This window comes from Pipistrellus kuhlii, unplaced genomic scaffold, assembly GCF_014108245.1.
Source record: "Pipistrellus kuhlii isolate mPipKuh1 unplaced genomic scaffold, mPipKuh1.p scaffold_m20_p_25, whole genome shotgun sequence".
In the NCBI taxonomy this organism is placed as follows: domain Eukaryota; kingdom Metazoa; phylum Chordata; class Mammalia; order Chiroptera; family Vespertilionidae; genus Pipistrellus; species Pipistrellus kuhlii.
The window spans coordinates 9,509,382-9,525,120 of record NW_023425524.1 but is presented as its reverse complement, the minus strand read 5'-3'; the positions used below and the strand labels follow the sequence as shown (position 1 = coordinate 9,525,120).

At 50.6% G+C, this 15,739-nt stretch overlaps 1 protein-coding gene across 14 annotated transcripts in view; it reads right to left on the bottom strand.

Moving 5' to 3' along the window:
• The window catches only part of CDC42BPA (CDC42 binding protein kinase alpha), a 181,502-nt gene extending 179,789 nt beyond the window's left edge, over nt 1-1,713 (bottom strand). For 7 of the 14 annotated variants that reach the window (XM_045587148.1, XM_045587145.1, XM_036453662.2 and 4 more), the window contains exon 1: nt 1,013-1,711. In XM_045587148.1, coding sequence (XP_045443104.1) covers nt 1,013-1,190 — 178 coding nt within the window. In that variant the 5' untranslated portion in view covers nt 1,191-1,711. Of the gene's footprint in view, nt 1-1,012 lie in introns of all 14 variants that reach the window. The other 7 variants (XM_036453657.2, XM_036453661.2, XM_036453660.2 and 4 more) reach the window with 5 other exon arrangements.
• Nucleotides 1,714-15,739: the final 14,026 nt, after the last annotated feature.

The following is a 15,739-nucleotide window of genomic DNA, read 5'->3' as shown; positions in this document are numbered from 1 at the left end:
TTTACTTCAGGAAAATAAAGCATGCTTGGGAACAAAGACATTCTATATCAAAACTTTCGAACAAACGAGAATCACTAGCTACAGAGGTAACCGGTCCTCCCGTGGCTGAAGTGCCCAGTACAGGTGCGGGCCATGCGAAAGCTGGGCGTGTGAACGGCCTTGAACGTGACACTGGACACAGCCTGAAGGTCACTGGGAGCGCCTGCCCTCGCCGCTGCCCTTCTGCACACAGTGGGTCTCTTAAATCACATCTACACTCCGGAGAACGAAGACAAAACACGAACCATTTGAGATATGAATTACATGCAGAGTCCATCAAACTTCCGGGCAGAAGCTGCTCCCCACATTCTCTCCCAACTACCACCACGAAATGTCTAAACATGTGTGTCACTGATCTTCCAAACATGGCAATTTATGGAAAGCCCATGTTTAGGCGTTCCTCTGCTCGTCCTAAATGGGGATGAAACAGGACCTCCTGATCACCACCTTCCAGTTCCTGTTGACGTCAGCTGTTTTAATATCTCCTCCCATTTTCCAGAGCCATTTCCAAAGTCTGGGAAGGAATGTTTCCACCAATAAATACCTTTGCCTTGGATGTGTTACACCACCGGGGCTCATCCAGGTCTGCCCATCACGGGGTTACTCAAAAGCTCTGACTGCTGACCTCAGAACATGGGTTCTTTCTCGTAAATTCCACATTAATTCGGGGCAACAACTGAGCAGCCCGGTTGTACCCCTGGGAGGATATTCACCAAAAACTCGAAACACTTCTGGAATGATCTGTGCCTATTCTCTTATTGCATCTATCCTTAAATATGATTTATATACTACATACTATGCATTCTGGTGATGTATGTTACATATGCTATATGACATACTTCATACCGCATATTACACGTATGTTTATATACTCAAGAGTTTACTCATAGCAACTGTTAACAATTAAATGACAACCACAAGCTAAAGAGTTGTGGTTTGTGTGTGTGTGTGTGTGTTTTAAATACACACTTACCCCATTCTAGGTATTCCAGAATGTTCTTCTCTCTCCTCAGCGGGGAGTTATTGCACTCGTCGTAGAGGCAGATGAGGATGTCCAGCAGGGTCTCCACGCTGAAGCACTGCCCGTGGGTGCGCGCCGGCCCGTCCAGGATGAACTGCTCCAGCTGCCGCAGGCGCACCTCTCCGGACATGGTGGCCTCGGGTCCCGCCGGCTCCCCTCCCGACGGTTCGCGTCCCCTCGGACCCTCCGAACCCGAACTGCCAAAGGTGCGGTTCCAAAAGCAAACCACTTGTTATTCCGACCACCGCCGTGCAGGGCCGGTGCCAAATGCCACATCCAACGCGCGGCGCTCTCACTGGCCTGGAGCGTCTTCGGTCCCGCGCGCATGCATGTATTCCGGGGGGTGGGAGGGGGGGTTTTACCATAAAATATATATCTGATACATCTTTCAATAATACAATTAAGCCGTATACTTAAATAAAATAATAATTAAAGAGTACAACGAGCCAGAGAGTCCACACTTCTTGGAGGGCGGGGGGGAATCAACAGCTCTTCTCCTTCATTCAAAATTCAGCTCGTGCAACACAATCCCGGTGCGGGCGCCGCTGCATCATTCATTAGCCCGACGCGCACCGGCGGCCGCTCCCGGAGGCGCGGGGCCGGGAGGGAGGAGGGCGGGAGGCCGCCGGGACGGTGCAGGGGGAGGAGGGAGACCGCAAACCCGGCTGCAGCTCCGCGCCGCCGCCGCTGGGCCGGGCTCCGCGGCGCGCGCTCGGGGCGGGAGGAGGAGGGGGCGCCCTGCGGCCCCGCGGCCGCCGCGTCCCCCCGGGCGGCGTTCCGGCCCGCGCTCCGCCGGCTCAAGGCTCCGCGGAGGGTCCCGTTCGCGGCGGATTCGGAGGAAACTTCATTCTCTCCCGGCGTCCCCCCGGGGCCGGGCGGGGGGGCGGGCGGGCGGGCGCGAACGCGGGCTGCGGACGGCCCTGGGCGCCGGGCCGGAGCGGAGGCTACTCGGCCGCCCGCGCCCGCTCCATGGCGGGGTCGCCGCTGGGCCGCGCCGGGCAGGGCGCCGATCTCCCCGCGCCGCGCCGGGGCTCCGCGCCCCGCAGAGGGGGTGCCGCTCGGGCTTCAGAGGGCGCGGGTGGCGGCTGAGGAGGCGGCTGAGGCGGCGGCGCGGGCGGCTCCGGCGGCCGCTTCTTCCCCCGGCTCGCGCCCCCGGGTGAAGGGCATCTTCCCGCGGCGGCGGAGGGAGCGGCGAGGCGCCGGGGGAGGGACTGGAGCGGCGGCGGCGCGGAGAGCGGAGGCTGCCGCAGCCCGGCTCGCGGCCACTCCCTTCCTCCGCCGCCCCCGCCCCCGCCGCCCGGCCTCGCGCCCGCGCCCTGGGCTCCGCGAGGCGCCCGTCCCCGGCGCGGCCGCGCGCATTATCCAATATGGCGGCCGCGCCCCCCTCCCGCGCGCGCGCGCGCCCCGCCCCCTGCGCCCCGCACGCCCCGCCCCCGCCCCGCGAGCCTGCGGACCGCGCCGCGTCCGTCTGCGGCCGCACCGCGGAACGCAGAGATGCGGGAGGACCGGGATTCGGGAGGACCGAGATGCGGGCGGCGGCAGGACCGGGATTCGGGAGGACCAGGCGGGCGGCGGGAGGACTGAGATTTGGGAGGAACTGGCTGGGAGGACCGGGATTCGGGAGGACCGGGATTCGGGAGGACCGAAATTCGGGAGGACCGAGATGCGGGCGGCGGCAGGACCGGGATTCGGGAGGAACTGGCTGGGAGGACCGGGATTCGGGAGGACCGGACGGCGAGAGGACCGGGCGGCAGGAGGACCGGGATTCGGAAGGACCGGGCGCCGGGAGGACCGGGATTCGGGAGGAACGGGCGCCGGGAGGACCGGGATTCGGGAGGAACGGGCGCCGGGAGGACCGAGATTCGGGAGGAACGGGCGCCGGGAGGAGTGGGCAGGCTGGGAGCTGCGCCGCCGCCTCGCGCCCTCCCTGTCCCGGAGCTTCTGGTGCGGGCGGCGGAGCGGGCTTCCTCCGGGGCCTCGGAGGCCCCCTGCCCGCACGTTTGCTAAGGGCCCGCGGCCTTAGGTCCCGACCGGTCTGCACAGAGGGTGCCGCCCCGGCCCCCACATTCGGTCCCGGGCCTCGCCGCAGCCACAGCCGGGTGGTGACAGCCTCTCTGTGTCAGTCCCTGGCGGACACCGGGCCGGCTGGTCCGCGGGCTCCCAAGTGTGAGAGAGGAGGACAGGCCCGCGTCCAGCCCACGGGTCCCGGCGGAGCCGTGCTCCTCCCCCGGGGCTGCCAGCCGCCGGCGGGTCCCGGCCGGGTGCCCCCCCCCCCCCCCCCCCGGGTCCCGCTGCGGGTTCGGCTCTCCTCCAGGAGCCAGACCACACACACACACACACACACACACACACACACACACACACCCAATGGCACCGCGGAAACTGCAGCTGTGGCCTTCCAGGTGGTTCCAGGTGGTTCCAGGCGGGGTCAGTTCTCCTGGAAGGCCCCGCACTTAAATATACTACCCAATGGGGTCATCGCGTTTCTGCCTTTTACCCTCAACATAGTCATCGCCTTTCAAACCTTCCTGCAAAATACAGGGTTGTGGGCACGATCCCCAATAGGGGCCGTGCAGGAGACAGCCAATCCATGATTTTTTCTCATCATTGATGTTTCTCTCTCTCCCTCTGCCTTCCTCTCTGAAATCAATAAAAGTATGTTTCAGTCTATCTGCAAAATACAATTATTTTCTAGTCCTTTCCAACACCCATGGGGCAGTTATGTTTTCTGTGTGAATATGCACAATTGCATCATTTTACATCCGAAGGATATGAAAGCGGAGGGAAAATGAGCAATGAAGGTCTAGAAAGGAAGTCTAAAAATGAAGACTAACAAATGATTCAGGTTGCTGTGATTCACAGAATAGTGTGAATCTTGTGTGAACGTTGGACAGCACTATTTCCAAAGTGCCCCTGACACATGATTGATAGGCTCAGACAAAAGATCAGTCGTTTCTGGCCATGACATCTTTATCAGTGAAAAGTAAAAGGGGGGAAAAAAGCAAAAATCCTAACACAGATAATCATTAATATTTTGGTGTTCATTATTCATCTTTTTTATGCATTTTAACAAAATGATACATAATAAAAGACAGTGTTATAGCTTCCTGTTTTCACTTAGCAATATATTGTAAACATCTTCTCAAGTCAACAAATATTCTTCAATAACATGATTTCTATAGTGAAGCCAAAACATTTTAACACTTTCATTTGACCATGAGTTAGGGTAGCAAAGAAAGAAGCAATTTCTTTTGCTACCTACACATCTAACTTGTAAGTAACTTTAGAAAAGAATTTAAAAGAGAAAACATGTTCAGTCTCCATAAATGGAAGTACAGAATATGAGCTAACAATATATTTCTTCATAAAAGAATCAAGCTGCCAGTCCTTTCTCTGCCTATTCTGTTAGCACTTGGGTACCACCCACAGGCCAGAGTATTTATATTTGCATAATACCCTTTACCACGTTGTTTAGCGAGTACAGAGGAGAACATATTTGAAAAACAAAAACACAAAGAGAAAGAATAAGGTTGAACCCAATCAATTTTGCTTGAATAATTCAAGCCCAGAGACTTAATAATTAACTAGACATGAAACACATTGTGCCGGTGTCACTTTTAATGTTCGGCTGAAGTGTGAACATGCGTGTTAATGAAACTGGTGTGAAGCCAGAGAAAGGCGCAGCCCGTCGCCCCCAGGGCTGCGTGGCGGGGTGTCTTCGGGAAGAGAGCGGGAGGAGGGCCTCTTTGGGACATTCTGCTCGGGGACCGGGGGCATAGATTGTACCCCTGCAAACACAGTTTGAACAATCAGAGGAAAGTCCTATGAGGGCGCTGGGAAGGAGTCTGACCTTCCAGGAAAGAAAGGGCAGGAGAGGACGTAGAGATGGAGAATAGAAAGGATCAGACTGACCAGGCTTCCTGTAGGTGATTCCAATGCAGCTCTCTTCATCTCACCCCCCACTCTGACCTAACAGGAGGATGGGCCCCTCGGTTAGTATTTATAACCAGCTCCATTCTCACCTTGGGGTGTCTTAGTACAGAACAGCTATAGGTTCGATGATGGGGAGCAAGGCCAAAGGCAGGGTGAACGCACGCAGGGCTTCCTGTGTGGTGCTGAGGATGGTTTAGCACAGCCCCTTCCAGCCACTAACACACCCGAAGCTATGAATGCCTGACTTGGCTTAGTACCCCTAAAGCTCTGAATGAATGACTTGGTCTAGTGCCTCCGAAGCTATGAATGTATGGTTTGGTTTAGTACCCCCAAAGCTATGAATGAATGGCTTGGTCTAGTGCCCCCGAAGCTATGAATGAATGGCTTGGTCTAATGCCCCCGAAGCTATGAATGAATGGCTTGGTCTAATGCCCCCGAAGCTATGAATGAATGACTTCGTTTAGTGCCCTCTGAGGATGAAACACCCTTAGGGCATGTCCTCACTTTTAAGTCTGGCTTCTGACATGAGTAATAGCAACAGCGAAGGTTTATTTATGGAGAAAGGCGGCTTTGTAATTAATAATGGCTTTCCTCGCAGAACACTTACAGTGAGTGCAGACTGTCCAGAGTACTTTATTTATTTATTAAATATATTTTATTATTATTTTTATTTATTTATTTTTTTACAGAGAGGAAGAGAGAGGGATAGAGTTAGAAACATCGATGAGAGAGAATCATCGATCAGCTGCCTCTTGCACCACCTCCACCGGGATGTGCCCGCAACCAAGGTACATGCCCTTGACCGGAATTGAACCTGGGACCTTTCAGTCTGCAGACCGATGCTCTATCCACTGAGCCATACTGGTCTTGGCTGTCCAGAGTACTTTAAACACTGTATTCTATTCAACTGTCAGAGCCATGTGAATAGAAACATTATCGTCTCCATGTCATAGATGAGGAAACTGAGAGTTAGGAGGCTCAGGGACTTGGGAATGACCACAAACATAGCAAGTGGCCACACCACGCTGCCCAGGCACGGTGGGAAGTCTTAGCCACTGTGCGGGGTCTGAAAGGTCTGTGGTACCCACCTCTCCCTCCTGGTGTGACTTGGGAGCATGTACCTGTTAATGCACGTATTTGGGCTTTAGAAATTGCTATTGGGGTAGGAGAGGAAAACCCACAGCTGAAGTGTCAGGATCCAGTCAGAAAAACAGAAATCACCTGTGTATTTCCATCAGAGGAACCCTAACTCTGGAAAATGGCTACACAGGTGATCAACCAAGGGAGAGGAGGGGGTCAGCAGCAGCCGCCACCTCCAGCCCCTGACAGCTGGTGGGAACTGGAGCCACAGAGACACGAGGGCTCTGAGGGAGCTGGCTCAGGCCTGAGCGGGGAGGAGAGTCCTCTGGCCTCCACTCTCCCCCCACGTGCCTGTCGCCCAGCTTGTGAGACCCGCACTGTCCCCCGAGGTCCACCGCAAAGCAGGCAATGCAGGAGGAGTGGCTGCCAAGGCAGATGGGCCAAGGATTGGCATTCATAGGATCCACCCAGGTCCCATTTTACTCAGAGAAGATAGATCAATAAAACACACGGTTTCTCTCTGAACGCATGGACTTGGAAGGGGCAGGGTTTTAACACAGGAGAGACTTTCACTCTTCCCTCTTCATATTTTTTATTTTGCTTTTTGCTTTAACCCCTCGCTAAGGTTAAAGAAACCATCCAAACAAGCCCTTTTCGCCTAGGGCATGTTTACTTAGACAAACAGATTCACAGACTCAGGTGTGTCACTTGCTTATCAGTAGATCTTGCCCCACTTGTCCTGTCTTTAAACCTCTCATTTAAAATTCTCATTAAAGCCCTAACTGGTTGGTTAGGCTCAGTGGATAGAACGTCAGCCTGTGGACTGAAGGGTCCCAGGTTCAATTCCGGTCAAGGGCAAGTGCCTTGGTTTTGGGCACATCCCCAATGGGGGGTGTGCAGGAGGCAGCTGATTGATGTTTCTTTCTCATCAATCTTTCTAACTCTCTCTCCCTCTCCCTTCTTCTCTGTAAAAAAAAAAAAAAAAAAAAAAAATCAATAAAATATTTAAAATAAATGAATAAAATTTTCATTAAAAGCTCTACATACACAAGCTCTCCTACATGTGAAATTTTCACATACATGTTTGGGGTCAAATATTATAATAAAGATATTGTCCTCTGTTCCATCCAGTTAGTAAACTTGAACAATAAAAAGAGAGGTGGCCTTCTCTGATTCATTCCATCAGCGTGGAAACATTTGGCAGAAGACTCCTTGGCCGCGTGTGGTGACAAAAACCAAGCTGGGTAAGCCAATCGTTCCGCTCAGCCCTGGTGTGGGGCTGGAGGTGTCACGGCCAGGACCGAGGAGGGGCTGGCGGCCAAGCTGAGAGCGAGAGTGTCCAGTTACCACACTCTGGACACCTCTGCGGCCAAGGTTACCAGAGACTTCCGCATGGCCATAGCCAGCGGCATGCTCAGCCCACACCTCGTGTGACCTTTGAGCGGTGTGAGGGCCCGATCGGCCTCTGCACACCAAAACACTCTTCTTCACGTGGCTTCTGCGCACTCCTCGCTGTCACCGGCCGCTCCGCAGGCTCCTTCGCTAGGCCTCCTTTCCCACAGATCTCCACAAATGGGAGTCCCCCAGGGTCCAGACCTCTTGTCGCTGATTTCCATTAGTCTTAAGGATTCATGGGCCATATATGATGACTTGGAAAACATGTCATGAGTCCTACACCACGCCGCTCATTGAGAAGCGGGTCTTTCTTCTCTCACCAGGGACACAGGCCAGTCTTAGGGACTCCCTGCTAACAGATAAAATGCAGCAAAAGTGACTGCTGAGCTTCCCTGGCTAGGCTATGAAGGCCATGCAGCCTCACCTGGTTCACTGGAAAACCATCCCTAGAACCCTGTACTGCCAGGAAGGAAGTTGCTGTTGTAAAAAGCCAATGGTCTTAGGCTGCCCTACGAGGAGGGAGCCCGGGCACACAGGAGCCACATGTAGACAGTCAGCACCCGCCACAGACAGGTGACTGAAGATGCCCCAGATGCTTCCAGCCCAGCGGGCAAGTCACCAGCCGACAAGGCCTCTCAGCGAGGCCCCAGCCACACGGAGCAGGCAAGCTCTCGTCCCAACACCTTCTCCAAACTCTTGGTGCACGGCATCCGTGCACCTAATAACGGAATTGCATTAAGCTGCTAGATTGTGCAGAAGCAGTAGCTAGAATAATCTATAAATGTTAACAACTTCCACATTTATGTTATCTGAACCTTTCCCCCAAATTCCAGACTTATCTTTCTGTCTACTTGGTGAAAGGCAATGTGTTCAAAATAGAAGTCTTTGGCCCGACCCTCCAAGACAAAACAAGGGAATCCACGAGCCTGGTCCAGAGTTCTCCTCCCCAGACACCTGCACCTTCATTTTTCTACCTCCTGGGCATTAACCCAAACTCTGCCCTTTCTTTACTAGCAAGCACTGCCCACACTATCTTAAAAGCAGGGGTAACATTCCAACTAGTTAATAACTATAATGACAGGGGTTCCAACCAATCAAAGTGGGTGGTGACCACTTCTCATCACCCACTGCTGCCTTCACACCCCGGTTCAGAACCCTCCAATCGCTTCCCATTATTCTTGTAATAATAATAATAATTTAAAAAATCCTCCAATAGCCTAAAGGCCTTCCATAAACTGGCCCTTGACTACCTACCTTTTGATTCCATTCCCTACCCACACTCTCCCCGGTGCCCCTTTTCAAACACTACACACTCCTGCTCAGTCTTTGCCATTCCCTCTGTCTGGAACATTCTGCCACCCTATAGCCACAGAGCACATCCCCCACCCCATTCACGTCTCCGCATCAGAGAGTCACTTCATCAGAGAGGCATTTCCTGGACAAGCTGTTATAAACGGCAGCCCTCCATCCTGCCATTCTCTGTCCATTTATCCTGCTTTTGCATGGCGTGGACTGTATGGCTTTAGGCTTTATGTTCCCTTGAGTGTTTGTTTATTGCTTGGATCTCTCCGCTGAAATGGAAGCTCCATGAAAGCAGAGACGCTGTAGCGTTCACATGGCAGCGTTTATTAAGAGACTGGGCTCTATTTGCTCTGGGAATTTGTCTCCATCACGGACATTTTCTCCGAGAACTAGGAGCAGGCACTGCCTCTCCCCCGATCCAAGAGAGGAACAGGGGCGTTTTCCTGTTGAGCTGCCTAATAAGATCTTTGTTCCTAAGGAGATGGTAATGCTACCCGCTCTCCAGGAGCTCCTTGATGACAGTTACATCAGGTGTCCCCAAGAAGGTGGTCTCCAGAATCCTATTATCCTAACAGAACAACCCCACCAATCCTAAAGCATAAAGTAACAGACATTTTTTCTCCAAGAAAGGTGGGTGGTTTGTCTGCCAAAGGTAAACATGAGAGAACCTTTATTTTTTTATTTTATTTTTTTAAAAATATATTTTATTGATTTTTGTACAGAGTGGAAGGGAGAGAGATAGAGGGTTCAAAACATCAATGAAAGAGAGTCATCGATCAGCTGCCTCTTGCACACCCCCTACTGGGGATGTGCCCGCAACCAAGGTACATGCCCTTGACCAGAATCGAACCTGGGGCCCTTCAGTCCCCAAGTCGACGCTCTATCCATTGAGCCAAACCGGTCCTGGCAAGAACCTTTAGATAAATTATTTGGTTTGGGAAAATGGGGCAGGATAGCAATGTCCTTTGTTACTCAATGGCCATCAAGTAGCAGACAACAGCTAACATTAACTGAGCGAACTTTTAAGTCAAGCACCAAACTAAGTACTTAGAGGAGTCACTGAATCTTCTTAACAACCCTACAAAGAGGAGACTAGAATTATTTTCTGTCTTCCTCAGCTCTGCTGCTATAGTCAATTACCACAGACGTACTTGGTGGCTTACACAGCAAACATTTACTTCTCACAGTTATGAAGGTTGGGGAGGTCTAGATTAAGGTGCTGGCTGATCTGGTTCCCAGTCAGGACTCCCTTCCTGGTTTGCTGATGGCCTTTCCTCTCATAGTGTCTTCACAAGGCAGAAAGCAGAGGGAGAGGAAGCAAGCCTCTTATCTCTTCTCACAAGGGCACTAATCCCATTGGTGAGGGCCCCACCCTCACAATGCAATCACCTCTCACAAGTCCCACCTCCTAACACCATCACATTGGGGTTTAGAAAGTCACCATATGAATTTTGGGAGGACACAAACACTTGGTTTGTAACATTTTCATGTAGAAAAACTGAGGAGCAGAGAGATAAAGTATCTTCACCAAGATTATGAAGCTGATATGTCAACCCAGGTGAGATGCCTTCTGAAGGCTACATGCTGAAATCCTTTGCTAACCTACCTCATAGCAAACTAGGAGAAACCAAGGTCATGTAACTGGCTAATAATTAGATTAAGCCCTATTGTCCAACACCATGGTCGGCAAACTGTGGCCCGAGAGCCACATGCGGCTCTTTGGCCCCTTGAGTGTGGCTCTTTCACAAAATACCATGGCCTGGGCGAGTTTATTTTGAAGAAGTGGCATTAGAAGAAGTTTAAGTTGTTTTTTTTTTAACATATATTTTATTGATTGATTTTTTACAGAGAGGAAGGGAGAGAGATAGAGAGCTAGAAATGTCAATGAGAGAGAAACATCGACCAGCTGCCTCTTGCACACCCCCCACCGGGGATGTGCCCGCAACATGCCTCTGACCGGAATCGACCCTAGGACCTTTCAGTCCACAGACTGATGCTCTACCACTGAGCTAAACCGGTTTCGGCAGAAGAAGTTTAAGTTTTAAAATGTGGCTCTCCAAAGAAATTTCAATCATCGTACTGTTGATATTTGGCTCTGTTGACTAATAAGTTTGCCAACCATTGGACCAAAAGAAGGGAAAACTACAATGACTCATTACAACCTTTAAACATAGAAGACAGGAGTTTTTAGTCAATTGTTTCCCAGATAAAGAGCAAAACCAGAGAGAACTGTTTTATTAAAGTGGGATTTGTTTCATGTAGACAAGAAGAGGAAGTCTTAACGATCAGGTTGGTAAACCAGACAGTAAGCGATGTTGTGTAGTTTTAACCTCTTTGGATCTTAAAAACGATCCTTTCAATTCAAGTTCAACAGCCAGCTCTCCTGAATAGCTTGGCATCCACGTGCCAGAAGGTGAGGGGACTAGAACAGATGCCTCTCAGCAGCATGAGGCAGCGCTTCCACACCAGTGCGGGGTGGTAATTAAACCACGGTCAGATGGCAGAGCCAGCGATTATGTTTGCGAACAGACTGTGACCTCTTGCTGACCCAGAGGACAGCAGCATCAGCACGAAGAGGCCCGATGAAATAAGACACTGTCAGCAGTGTTCCTCACCGTAAAAAAACAACAATAATAATGGCAATAAAAAGTATCAAGACATAAATCCTCCGGTAGGATGGCTCCTGGAGCACCCCAGGCGTTCATGATAATAAGGGAAATGAAAATTCAGGGAAACTAAATCTGAGCTATCAGAAGGGCTTCCCTCAAATAAGAAAGGCCCCAACATTATAAAATACAAGCAAAAAGTCATGCAGAGGAAACCACATAAAAGCTGTAAGTACTAAAACTCCGGACTCGTTCCAACCACCTCTTCACATGCTAGCATGGCACAGGTCAGGATAAAAAGCCAAAGAGTAGCCGAAACCGGTTTGGCTCAGTGGATAGAGCATCGGCCTGCGGACTGAAGGATCCCAGGTTTGATTACAGTCAAGGGCATGTGCCTTGGTTGCGGGCACATACCCAGTAGGGGGTGTGCAGGAGGCAGCTGATTGATGTTTCTCTCTCATTGATGTTTCTAACTCTTTGTCCTTCTCCCTTCCTCTCTTAAAAAATCAATAAAATATATATTTCAAAAAAAAAAAAAAAAAAAAAGCCAGAGTGATATTTTGGAATGATGTTAGAAGAGACAAACTAAGCACTTTTTCTTTTCTGTCACATTAGACACGCGTGTTCTTTGAACCCTTGTTTCTCCTAATTATAACATGGTACCCTATATCTGTGGTCTGCAAATTGCGGCTCGCAAGCCACATGCGGCTCTTTGGCCCCTTGAGTGTGGTTCTTCCACAAAATACCACAGCCCGGGCGAGTGCATTTTGAAGAAGCGGCGGCATTAGAAGAAGTTTAAGTTTTAAAAATGTGGCTCTCAAAAGAAATTTCAGTTGTACTGTTGGTGTTTGGCTCTGCTGACTGAGTTTGCTGACCACTGGGCTAGATGATCAATTGACCGCTAGTGACTGTTTTCACAGCAATGGCGCTGTATTCTGAGAACTACCATGTCCTTTGCTCCCCCTGCCTTATGAGAAGGGCATGACTATTTATTTTTTAATTTTTTAATTTTTTTAAAAATATATTTTATTGATTTTTTATAGAGAGGAAGAGAGAGGGATAGAGAGTTAGAAACATCGATGAGAGAGAAACATCGATTCAGCTGCCTCCTGCACACTCCCCACTGGGATATGCCCGCAACCAAGGTACATGCCCTTGACCGGAATTGAACCTGGGACCTTTCAGTCCACCGGCCGACGCTCTATCCACTGAGCCAAACCGGTTTCAGCGAGGGCATGACTATTTAATGACTAACTACAGGGCAAGGTACCAGGGATGACTGCAAAACTACGTTCTCTTAAAAATGAATTGTCTGGGCTGTGATAAACCTACCACTTCGTCCTTACTAATACTTTGTACTGAAAGTAGGGTTAACCAGCTCACAAAAGTATTAGCTGACCATTCACAAGTACTAGCAACCATCCCTAATTTTTAAACCATTACTATTGATATCAATAACTTGTTTTCATTCATTCATTCACTCAATAGTCATTAAGCAAGCCCACAGTCTTATCAGAAACAGCTTAAAAAGTGTAAGTGGATGATGTTCGACTTTCATTGTATTAATCCCCAAAGATATATTTACGAATTGTAAGCAATGGTATTACAATATTGGTTGTGGGTTTTTTGTGTGGGTTTTTAAAATATATTTTATTGATTTTTTATAGAGAGGGGAAGGAAGAGGAATAGAGAGTCAGAAACATGGATGAGAGAGAAACTTCGATCGGCCGCCTCCTGCACACACATCCCTGGGGATGTGCCCGCAACGAAGATACATGCCCTTGACCGGACCAAACCTGGGACCCTTCAGTCCGCAGGCCGAAGCTCTCGCCACTGAGCCAAACCAGTCAGAGCAGTTGTGAGTTTTTTGTTTTTGTTTTGTTCTGTTTTTATATTTTATTGATTTCAGAGAGGAAGGAAGAGGGAGATAGAAACATCAATGATATGAGAGAATCATTGATTGGCTGCCTCCTGTATGCCCCTCCTCCTGCAATGGGGATCAAACCCACAACCTAGGCATGTGCCCTTGACCGGAATCGAACCTGAGACTTTTCAGTCTGCAGGCCAACGCTCTATCTACTGAGCCAAACCAGCTATTAAAACCAATATTAATGTCCTTTTAATTGGAAGAGGGAGGCTGGCTGGCAGGAGGAGACAAAGCAGAGAAATTCCCCCGAAAAGCTGAGTCAGGGTGTACCTTTTGGTAAACTTGGGATTCCTCACAGAACAGAGCAGACCGAGAGAATTTCTCCAAACAAGGAGAAGCCAAAAGGATCACATCAGTGCTGTGGGAGAAGGCAGCCAGGCCAGACACACCAGGCGCCTCTGGGAAGGGACAGAGTCACAGACAAGCAAATCCAAGCAAATGACTAAGAGACTCTGAGAAGGCGACTCACGCTCAAGTGGCGAATTCCCCAATTCCCCGAGGACCGGGGTGGGCGGAGCCACTGCTGGGAGGAGGCAGTGATAGGTGCCCGGTGGGTGCCCGGAGTATAGCTGACGGACCTTCTAGGTTCGGGTGGCTCTGGTTCCCAGAGGATGTGGGAAGAGGATGCATAGGCAGGACCTGTGAAAGGCTCCAGCTCTCAGCCAGCAAAGGAGGAACTCCGGCGTCAGCGGGGAATTGGAACAGAAACCCAAACCGACATGGGAAGCCTGGCATCTCAGCGGAGCAGGTGGATTAGGGGGCAGGTAGATGCCCCCCATGGGGTCCGGAAGCTAAATGCTTCTTGGGGGCCACGAGACCCCGGGTGTAGAAACAAGGGCCTGTTTCAAGATCTTGGTACCCAGTGGTCAGAGCTGTTAGGGTACAAGCACAGCCAGGCTGGCCCCGCTCAGGGCCTCTATGGAGAGGAGTCTGAGGATCATCGCAGCCGGCATCTGGTTAGGACTAAGACAGCCACGGCCTGATGCCACTGCCTAAGCCGCCTCCCTCGCCGCCCTACCTGGATGCCTAACACCTTCAACAGTAGGATCATTGCTTGGGTTAAGGTCAAGTTGGGGGCGTCTTTCACAGGCTGGATACAGTCTAAAGCTTGGCTGGACCCTGTTACGAAGCGAGTCCCCAAGAGATGGACCACCGGAGCCAATTTGATTAAGCATGCTAGAATTTATTACAGATTCGAATCTGGACTCAAACCATGGCTGACGCAGCAGCCAGTAAACACCCAGGTAAGAGCCCCGATGGAGGGGCAGTCCCTCCAGAGCGCTCACACAAAAACACAGACAAACACACACCTACCGCGGCCAGTCAGGCTCTCCGGATCGGGGGTCCCTCATGGTCCTGGCTGGGGATTCCAGTCATGATCCCCAAGGACCACCAGGGAGCCGAGTCCGATGCAATAAACAAAAGAGCCATCTCCATGCTAGCATAGGCTATCCCACTCATGCCGGCAGCATGGCGGAAGAGAGCGAATATCGCCCAGTCCAGGAGTTTTATTCAGGTCGGTGATGTCACTGCCTCGGCTAACCCTGATTGGCCCCTCAGGACTAAATTCTAAAGACTGGGGACGGCCTGCAGGGTTGGTTCCCAGTCACATCTGCTTGACATTAGATGTGGCCCTATCTTGCCCATAATACAAAAGCAGAACTAAAGATTATCTACAGTTTCTACCCCTGAAGCTACTGAGTCAGTGGGAGTCAATCTCCTGTAACTACCCTATTGTTTAAGCAAGCAATCGAAGGTAGAAGTCAGATAGCAAGGTTAAAATTCAAACAGCAGTTTTTACCCAAGTATGAGTGCTACCATATTTCAGACCCCACCATGGGTGCATGGACACTTTGTGCTCTGAGCCCTGGAGTTAAAATGCAGATAATGCTTCTTCCTTCGTTGACTGCCATAGGATCTCATTCAGAGGAACCCCTGAAGGTTAAGTAATAAGCTGTAGTGCTATGAGCTGTAGATGGCCCCCTGGGAATGCCCATGGACCTTAATTATCATCAGCAGAACTCAAGGCGTAGGCAGAGCCACGCCCTGGGAACATGTTTCCCCAAAATGTCTGAGACTGTTTTCAGTACTGATTTCTTATCTTTATCCATCTGCTGGGAATGAGGAAGGAATAGGACCTTGACTTACCCAGGTCTTTATATGCTAAATCCCAGGAATGAGGGAATGAATAGGACCTGGGCACACCCAAAACTCCTTTGACCTTAACCCCCCTCTGGAAATCAATAAATGCGTTGTGTTGATTGTGGTGGGTGTGACTGTCTCTCCATCAGAGTGACAGCCTCCCACCCGGATCCCAGCTTGAATCTATTTTTGCTTCTTGATCTCTCTTTTTTTCTCTCTCTCTCTTTAATTTCTTAATCCCCAGCTCCTCCACTCAGGAAACAGAGAAACAGCCCCCCACACAATGAGCCACGG